The sequence below is a fragment of the Bubalus bubalis genome, chromosome 16 (genome assembly GCF_019923935.1).
Source record: "Bubalus bubalis isolate 160015118507 breed Murrah chromosome 16, NDDB_SH_1, whole genome shotgun sequence".
Lineage (NCBI taxonomy): Eukaryota > Metazoa > Chordata > Mammalia > Artiodactyla > Bovidae > Bubalus > Bubalus bubalis.
Window position 1 is genome coordinate 45,674,119 of NC_059172.1, and position 10,161 is coordinate 45,684,279.

Consider the following 10,161-nt stretch of genomic DNA (forward strand, 5'->3'; position numbering starts at 1 on the left):
TGCAAGCAGGGTGCTGGGCAGGTAGGACCAGCCAGACTGGGCCCTGTCTCTTCTCATGCTCATCCTTCTAGGATGAGAACAGGCTTTCTCTTCATCCTGAATTTCAAAAGAGTCCATTCAGTTTTTAGGCAGGAGGGTGGTGTTGTCAGATTTATCTCTCTTTCAAGGTCACGGTGGCTGCTGTGTGCATATGGAACTGGTGCCCAGCAAGGGTAACTCCTGGTAGGGGGGTCCAGATCAGGTTTGCTGGTACCTTGGGTTGTGGCAGTGGGAAAAAAAAGATAGATTCAAGAACTCTTGAGGAGGTAAAAGAAGCAGAACATGACATTTGTCTGGATGTGGGGATGAGGGAGAGAGATTTCAGTCATGAAAGACTTGCACACTTGGAGTATTTGATCTGTAAGGGAAGTGGCAGGGAGTGAGACTAGAAAAGCAGGTGGATGTTAGTACTGGAAACTTTATTACCCAGAAAAAGTAGATGATTCATCATTGTATGCATTCATTTATTTAGAGCAGCATGGCATAACAGGTAAGAAAAAGGTCTTCAGAGTCAGAAGATCTGGGTTTTTTGTTGACATTGAAAGGGAAAGTGAAGGTCACTCAGTTGTGTCTCGCCCTTGCTATCCCATGGACTATACAGTCCATGGAATTCTCCAGGCCAGAATACTGGAGTGGGTAGCCTTTCCCTTCTCCAGGGGATCTTCCCAACCCAAAGATCAAACTCAGGTCTCATATTGCAGGCAGATTCTTTACCAGCTGAGCCACAGGGGAAGCTCAAGAATACTGGAGTGGGTAGCCTATCCCTTCTCCAGCGGATCTTCCCGACCCACGAATTGAACTGGAGTCTTCTGTATTGCAGGCGGATTCTTTACCAGCTGAGCTAGGAGGGAAGCACCTCGTTGACATTAGTACAACCTTAAACAAATTAATCCCAAGCATCCTCCCTTGTCAAACGGGAATGAAATGACACCTGCTGCTGGAGTTGGAATATTACATGAGATTCTTCCTACAGAGTGTTTAATACCGAGGAGATGCATAGCTAACAGTCAGCAGATGGTGGCTGTTATTCTGTGAATTTCCATCCGTTCAGCAAATACAGTAGACCTTTGAGCTGCATGGGTTTGAACTGCATGACTGTTCTTTTACTCAGCACTTGCTTCCCTGAGTCCAGGCGCCGCATGTTAACGTAGTGGTGAGTCAGGTCGCTCACAGAGCTATGTCTCCCATTGACTATTGTGCAACAAATTTAGTAAAGTTCAGGGATAAGATAGGAAACAGTTCCGAGGATAAATGACTGTCCTATGGGACAGAATTATAGAAAATTCTCTATGTTGTTAGGAAAAAAAAAAAGTCACAGCCCTCCCCGCTCAAAAAAAACTCACACTAATTCTTCTGGTGTCCTCTTAGGCTCAGATTATGAATGAGACCCCACCTTTAAGGTCTTTCTTACATATGGTAACTAAACTTAGATAGGATTTAAGTTGGACCCTTAGTATCCTGAGTTTGTGCAGGAGCGGGCAGAGTGAGGCTGAAGAGATCTCTAATTAACTGACTTTTTGAACTTTAGACTCTGTATCCGTCTCCGAGTAAACCATTTCATCATGGTACAGGTGGGATATTTTTATTCATGTGGTGTTTGATATAGATATATATGTGTGTGTATATATATATAAAACTTGTAAAAATTTTATTGAAGTGTAGTTGATTTATAATGTGTTAATTTCTGCTATACAGCAAAGTGATTCAGTTACACATACGTATATATATATGTACTTTCTTTTTCACAATCTATTCCATTTACACTTTTATTTTTTTAACAGGTGGTAACAAACAGGGATACACAAGAAACTCTCCTGTGCATGGCCTGTGTATTTGAAGTTTCAAATAGTGAACATGGAGCACAGCATCATATTTACAGGCTTGTAAAGGACTAACCGTGGTTATTTATATATATAGATATCTGTATATACACACACACATATGTGCGCACACACACACACTCTCTCCATGATCGAACGACTGACTGTAAACCTCACCATGCAGGGGTGCTGCCCTGGCCCTGAGGTCACCCCGATTTTTCTAAATCCTGTTTGAAGTCATTTTTTCATGTGTTCATACTCATTGTAGCTGTGAAGTTCTGGTACAGTTGTAAAAAGAGAAATCGAGTTGTTTGTGTTATTCAGATCCATAGCCCACAATTCCTCGGAAAGGTGAACCTTAAGAACCCAAGTCTCTGTCTGCAGAGACCTGTTTCTCATTGTGGTAGAAAAAAAAATTGAGACAGAGCATTTGCCATTGGACATTTACAGCATTTATACAAATGTATTTAGTGTGTTTTTTTTTTCCAACATAAAATTCTTGTTTTAAGATACAAGTAAAATTAATCTTTAAATATAAATGTAAATTAGTACACAAAACTAAGAATCTTTAGACTTATCTTTGTAACTAATTAGGGTGGAAGTTATGAAAGAATGTAATTCACTAAATTATTTTTTAAATGAAACTTTTCTTTCTTTTTGAAACCAAATGTTAAAATATAGCCTTAAGAAATACTTGGTAGAAATATCCTAATGAGACAAATTTGTACTTTTTTCCTCAAGGTTAAAACTAATCTCCTAATCCATTAAACTCGTGAAACAGGTATTACAGAGGAAGAAAACTTCACCCCTTATCCTTAACATATATAGTATATTTAAAAAATATAAAATTGTATTGTACTAATGTGATGATTATTTAATGAAAAAAAAGATGGCTCTTTTTGCAATAAGTAGATAAATACTGAAAATCTAAGCTTACAATGTTTATAGTCTTGTGTGTGCAGTTATATTTTATATGGACAACCAAATTTTTTTATTAAGATGAGTAAATATTTGAACCACTGAAATTTAATAACAAAAATTCAAAATTGGCATGAATACTGCACTGTGAGCTGCAAATTATGGAAAACCCTGTGGCTGGGAGAAATTTCATCAAACCAAACTTGCAAAAGGCTCATCAGTTTTAGGATTTCTGCTCCCCAGAAAATCACAAGCATACTCACCAGCCTGTGGATAAGTTATTTCTGGTGATCCAACACGCATATTAGCTTGTTGTAACTATGTGTGTGTGTGTGTACATACACACATACACATATATAGTTATTCAATGCTTATTTATTGAACATCTGTTCAGTGTCACTCAGTTTGCTAGGTGCTGATATATGTATTTCTCAATCTGTGTCCGCAGATCTTGGTGTATTCTCTAAGGACACCCATTTTCTCAACATCACTCAATAAGTCACGATACTTATTTGACTGAGGCTGAAGAGGCTCAGCTGTCTATCTCTGCCCTTTCCAAACAGGTTAATTTGGGAGGTTTCCTTCCCGAGAGAGATTCAACTTTCCAACCCATGTATTCCAAAGCATTGTCCAGGCAGAGATGGTTTGGTGTGGTCACATGTCTTGTTACTTCCATACATTGGAAAGGGGACAGGGCATACTCCCCACTTTCCTGGAGGAAATTGACTTGTTGATAATCGTCAGGAATGTTAACACTACAGAACATGAAATGTCTTGCAAGTTTTAAAGCATGTCAAGACTTTTACATCAAGCCAGAAAAATAAAAAAAACTTTGTACTGTCACATTCAAGTAACCTACACACCCTCTTCCCTATCCCCCCAACCACCTGTGACCCTGCTTATGTATTGGCTAGTATCTGAGGTCAGGAGCATGAGGGTGTGGCTGGCTTGTGGAAACAGAATGCTGAACCAAGCCTGACTGCACCCAAACCCATGACCCTGGTCTCTGGGAAGACCAGAGGAAAAAGTGCAGAACTCTCCCCTTTTGGAATGCACATCCCTTATGTAAGTCAGCAGGATGGTGTGCATCTTCCCTCCATAAACAGACTACAGTTTGTTCCCTGATTCTGAGGGGACCTTTGAAGAGTTGGCCCAGCGGCCCACCCTTCCATCTGGTCTTCAGCCCAAGTATTAAGCTTCTCCCTTGGTCATCATACTTATGACTTCTCTTGGTCACCCCTCTTCAGGTGCTTCTTTTGGTCCCATCTCCTGCATCTTACTGAAAATTACCCCCAGTCTTCTCAGGACCTACGGGTGCAAGTGATCTTATGCGGCTAAAAGCCAGGCCATCCCAGAACTTCAGGGGGAGAGGTATTTGGTTCACGTTCTCTCCCAGGAATGGGAGTCTTCCGTGCTGCCAGGAGGGCTCTTAGGATTTACTTTTTTCAAAGCACAAATAGACTGAGACCCCGAAACACCAGCTAGAGATTAGTTCTGTTAACTGAAGAGTAGACCATACCCTGGCCTCACAGAGTCAGGCTGGGCCCTCTGATACTTGTCCTCTTCCTCCAAATGCCTTTGTAGTTGAGTTTGGGGTCTCCATGGATGACTTTGAGGGTTACTTTTTGCTCTTAAAACAAGTTTGCTTCTTGTCTTGTTCTAAAGGTTTCTCCAGGGCAGGTAGTTTTCCTGTCTTAACCACTGGTCCATTTCTCTGTCTCTTCTAAATTAGACCCTGGAATTAGATTTGTGTGACAACATCTAATCCAAGTCTGATTTTTGGTCTTTGGCCATTCATGGCAGAGTCTTATTCATTCGTCAAGCTTTCTGAACCATAAAGAAGCCTTTCCAAAACTCTGTCCTCACGGCTCTCTTCTGGGTGCTCCATCTCCTGGTTGACCCTCCACTACCAGGATTGATTCAGGGACATCTTGTGCTTTCACTGGAGAGTTTGGAGGCCACTTTCCATAGCCTGAGTAGGGAGAAACTAAAGAACTGATCTTTGGTCTCTTGGCGTTCATTTCCCATCTTAGCAAGAGACCTAAGTAAAGTCAAGGCTTTTTCAAAACATGTCCTAGAATCCCAGAATGTCAAAGCTACCCTAGACCAGGGTTTCTCAACCCTTTCTAGACCCTGTTGACATTTGGACCAGATAATTCTTTGTGGTGCAGGGCTGTCCTGTGCCTTGTAGGAGGTTTTGCAGCTTCCCTGGCTTCTGCCCACTAGACACACTCTTTCCCCACTTGTCACAATCCCAAGTGTCTCCAGACAGTGCCAAATGTCCCATGGGCCACAGAACTGCCCCTGCTTGAAAAGCACTGCCCTACATCCAAAGGTCACAAATGCCATATTTGACATCTTCTTTTTCCTTCTGTTTTATCCTGAGAAAGCTTCTCTCCTGGGAGCCTTGTTTCAGGCCATCAAGAGACAGGTAGGAATATTACTCACATGACATTTTGTCCATGTTTCTTCCTGTTTCAGAGCTTCTACTTCACAACAGAGTCTCTCAGCTACAAGTATCCTTTCCTTCCTCCCTGGGGAAATTGGGGACAGCTGGTTACCAACATCCCTATGATCAACTCATACTGCTTAGAGAGCATTTCTAATTTGCTCTTGATTCCTTATTTCATCTGGTTAGAAAATGCCACCTATTTTCATTATTTCTCATAAGGTTATTGTTCTCATAATCAGACCTTTGATCATTTTAGTGAATTTCTTCTGGCCTTCTACTTTTAGCGTTAGACTCAATGTTTTTTGTAGAATTTATAGAGACTTCTGGAACACTTCATCTTTAAGGATGGAGGAGAGAAGGATTCTTTTTGTAAGAGGACTACTAGAGTTTTTCTTTACTAAGCTATGGGAGAGCACAGTCTACAGGCATACCTCAGAGGTAGCACAGGCTTGGTTCCAGAGAACCATGAAAAAGCAAATATCACAGTAAAACAAGTCACACAGTGCATGTGAAAGTTATGTTTACACTATATTGTAGTCTGTTAAATGTGCAATAGTATTATGGCTAAAAAAACAATCAATGCACATACTTTAATTAAGATGTGGCTGGAAAATGTCAAAACAATTACAATAGTAACTTAAAGATCACAGATCACCACATTTTTAAAAATATGAAAATAATGAAAAAGTTGGAATATTGTGAAAATTATCAAAACAGGACACAGAGACACAAAGTGAGCAAATGCTGTTGGAAAAATGATGCCAGTAGACTCATTTGATACAAACCTTCAATTTGTAAAAACTGCAATATTTGTGAAACGTGAGAAAACGAGGTATGCCTGTGACCTCCTCCAGTTTGTAGATGAGAGAGTTGAGACCCGGAGGAGACATGACTTGCCCAAAGTCACGTGCTGGTCAGTAACAGCTGACTAGGAAGGCTTTAGGACTCTTGCTACTCGATCCTTGGCCTTTTGGTGGGGGTTGTTCCTCTTTGGTGCTCAGTGAGGAAGAGAGGGAGAGGAAGACCCTTCTTCTACCAGAGCAAGAGCATCCCCCGGGGTTGATGCTGCTTCTTCCTTGAGGGTCCTGTTGGGGAGGCATCCACCAGCAGACAGGAAAGCTGATGAGCCTTTTCCTTACCCCGAGGATAGTTCACCTGCCACAGGCTCGGAATCAAATTTCTCTTCACAAAACATCCCAGCAGCAAAGTCCCACTCTCAGACCAGCCAAAAAAAACCAGCCCCCATGCCCAGAACTTGATATTACAGACCCAAGTCTTCTCTTTAGGTCTCAACACTCTAGCGGCTTTTGCAGTTTGTTTTTGTGCAAACATAAATTATTTAAATCACACAAGATGACAGTCAACTTTTCAAACCAGGTACCGATCACTTGTATGATTTTTGTCTATGCTCTGGTACACTACGCCTGTGCTAACGAAGGCTAGAACCCATTTTGTGTGTTGGTGTTCACGCCTGTGACATTAAGAGGATACGTCTGCATTGCTTCTTTCCTTCTGTTGATGTTTCTGTGGCGAAACCCTGCACATGTCATTTCTGAAAAGCCTTAAATCTTCGCGATGTTGCGTGTAGGGTTTGCAGTGCAGAAGGCTGCCTCGGAACTGTGAGCCCTTTTGTAAGCTGGAAGCATTTCTCTTACTATTGTTACTTTTGTAGGAAGTTTTCAATTCAGAGCTGCCAAAGCGTTCAGTAAGCAGTGCCTTAGTGATACTTAGTCGTGCCGCCAGCCTTTTCTCACACCAGTTCTCTATGTCCCTTTACTAATCGGCTCAGTATTTAAAACAGAACAAGCAAGTGTTTTCAATTTTGTTTTTCGTAAGCCCATTTTTCTCCATATCTATAGAAAACTGACTTCTTGGTCTGAAATCCGAAATGAACAGAAGTCAGTTCATTGACCACACCGTCCAATGTCTATACCAAAATGGAAGGTCTTGCAACTTCATAGTTTACTATGAAAAGCAAATTGTACACTTTAAATGTTGCCTTTTAAATCCACGACCAAAAACTTAGCTGTTTGTGAACCTTCTGCACTCTAGCATGAAAGTGCCTTTGGTTTGAGATTCCAGCTTAGAAAAGTGCTGCCATAATCATGATAATTTGTAGAGAGACCAAAAATATTCTGAGATCACCGTAATGCCTTTGGTTTACCGGGATGAATAACCAACGACAGGCCTCTGTTCACAAGAGCACGACACGGACCCCGCCTGCTGTGCATCATACGCCGTAGGGGAGCCCCCCCACCACTCCCAGCCCTGGAGCCCACGGCAGCAGGAGGATCCCCAGAAACTGGTATGTTTGTGTGCCATGACCCAGTACGCCATCTCTGCCCATCACCCAGCCCTGCATCCGCCCGAGGGGACTTGCACACAACCCGCAGGCTGTCAGCCAGTGGACAGATGTGACCTTCTCCGTACACTTGTGCTCAGTCTGTAGAGCCTGCCTTTCCACTCAGATGCCAGCGCGCACTTCTCCGGTTTACGCAGTGATACCGTTTTGAAAGTTGGAAGCCTCAAACTGAGATGACGGTGCAGAACAAAAAATGGTTTAGGGTCATCACAATTGACATGTTCTTCTTAGGGCGAAAATGTTGACTCTGAGTGTTGTCTGAATGTGCTATGAGAAACTCCCAAAGAGTACCACTCACAATTCGGAATTTTCAAAGAATGTTCCAGCCCTCTAAAGGGCAACTCTTTTAGAGTCCCTGTTGGCTTTTATCAAAACTTTGTGTAAATTGGGAAAACTGATAGAGGGGAGGAAGAGGAGTGAAAAGGACGAGAAGGCAAAAACACCAGCCAAAGTAAAAGCCAGGACAAAAAAAAAAGATTGTTCTTTACCAATATAGACTTTACAATGACATTAGAATTGTTGAAAGTTAGCCTCTGAATGTGTATAATCCATCTGTTTCTACCTGGTGTCTTTAAGAATACCCTCTTTGGGCTCTCTGAAACTTCAGGAGTGATTTCTATCCACACCAAGTTGTGAGTGCTCATAGAAGTTTATACAATGAAAAAAAAAAGTCAAATGAAAAGGAAAATTGCTCAACACAAGTTATAGTTAGCTGCTTGAATTCAGCCCCTCCCTGTCATGTCAAGACTACACCACAACTTGGAAGAAATTAATCAAATATTTGTTTTCCTGTTTCCCTCTTCAACTGTTCCTGTGCTTTCTTTGGCAATAGTTTTCTCTCATTAACTCATTGCTTATATTGTTAAGAATGAAGGTTTGTGTTTAAAATGTATTGCATTGCAAAGGATAGTTTCACTGAAGTCATGCACCATTAAATAAGATGAAATATTTGTATTTATTGTCCTACTTCCTAAGCTGTTAACTTGTTTTATTCTCTGTGAATTTGCATTGAGTCTGTCATATGCCCCACTCTATCATTTTAATATTTGAAATGGCATTCATTTTCCCTCTCTGTTCATCATTAAGTGGGGTCAGATTCCAAAAGATTCCACCTCTCTCAGGCTGGCTCTCTTTGGTCTGACTTCCATTGTGAAAATTTCTCATTCCCCTTTTTCTTAAGAGAGGCTGACAGAATCTAGGTATAAATCAATTGGAAACCAGTCTCTGGTTTTCTCTCTCCCTCCCTCCCTTCCTTTCTTCTTTCTCTTTTCCTTTTTGCCTCAGTCCTTTTCTGTGATTAGTTTTACTGTGTAAATTAGATATGAACTGCACTTCTTAAAAAAAAATCTCCCCGTTACCTCCTTGAAAGAGTCACTTCCGTAGGCCTTTCTCAGTAGGCTCATGACTGCAGATAAGGAAGAAAAAAACAAGTAAAAACAAAAACTACGTGCCTAAAAATGACAAAAAAAAAAGTTTTGTAACATTTAAAAAAGAAACCTGAATAGCCTTTAATTCTTATGAATATGCTTACATTTTATGTAAATTGGTTTTTGCCACGTGTGTTTGTTCACATTCTCAGTGACTTAATGGGATTCTCACAGTCTGTGTCTTGGTGTCACGTGTATAAAATGGGCTTGTGATGTAAGCGTTTCATCTGCTCAGTGGTTCCTTCAATATTGTACTGCTGCTGGGAGCGGGCTGAGGAGTCTGCCTTTGGGCAGTAAGCTTCCTCTTGGAGAGATTGGAGAGATGGGGGGTGGGGTTGCAAATTCTCACATATGTTTTCTTAACCTATTTGCAGAAGCTTTCAAAAGGCATTTGGTTAAACCTCTTGGCAGTACAGTATTCTTGTATTTGTTAATGTCTGTGTTTAGGTACTGGTACCTTTTTGTTTAAAAATGTTCTAAGTGTTGGCTTTAAAGTGAATTTATCTTTAGTATGATAGTTATATGAAAATTATAGGGTTTGTGTGCAGAGAATTTTTTTATAAAGTGCTTTGTAAAAAAAAAAAAATGTATTCTAGCTTTCGCGGTACATATGTGTGATAACTGTAATATCCATGACAGTTAAGTGCAATTATTTCATCACTCTAAAAATGCTATTTTTGTGTCAGTTCCTGCAGGTGTTTTCATGTCTTTGCAAAGTGACACATTTTGATGCCTTCTTGATAAAGTGGTAGACATTTTGTAGCTTTATAGAAACTTTGTATTCATACGGTATCAATGAAAAATAAAGAAAATGAAAGTGTGGGTCACCTTTTTTATCTGCAGAAATGTATGTTGTTGAAAATGAAAAGGTGTTTTGTGTGTTATGTGTGAATATATGAAGGACAGAGTAAAGGAGGTTAAAGTAGTGATCTTTTAATGGTGTCCACTCAGCTCAGTATAGTAATTGCAGCATGAGTGTTAATGTCTATCAGGGTTTCTTTCTTTGTTTCCTTTTTTAAATTGATGTGTAATTGATTTACATTGTTTTAGTTTCAAGGGTGGAGCAAAGTGATTCAGTTATACATACATACATATATATTTTTTCATATTCTTTTCCCCTATAGGTTATTACTCTCTTTAGTA

The 10,161-nt window shown here is 40.5% G+C and overlaps 1 protein-coding gene across 14 annotated transcripts in view; it reads left to right on the forward strand.

The window, feature by feature from the left end:
* Positions 1 to 9,845, forward strand: part of TEAD1 (TEA domain transcription factor 1) — a 274,521-nt gene extending 264,676 nt beyond the window's left edge. For all 14 annotated transcript variants that reach the window (XM_045162943.1, XM_045162942.1, XM_045162940.1 and 11 more), the window contains one exon: positions 1,821 to 9,845. In XM_045162943.1, coding sequence (XP_045018878.1) covers positions 1,821 to 1,934 — 114 coding nt within the window. In that variant the 3' untranslated portion in view covers positions 1,935 to 9,845. The remainder of the gene's footprint in view (positions 1 to 1,820) is intronic.
* The last annotated feature ends 316 nt before the right edge of the window (positions 9,846 to 10,161 follow it).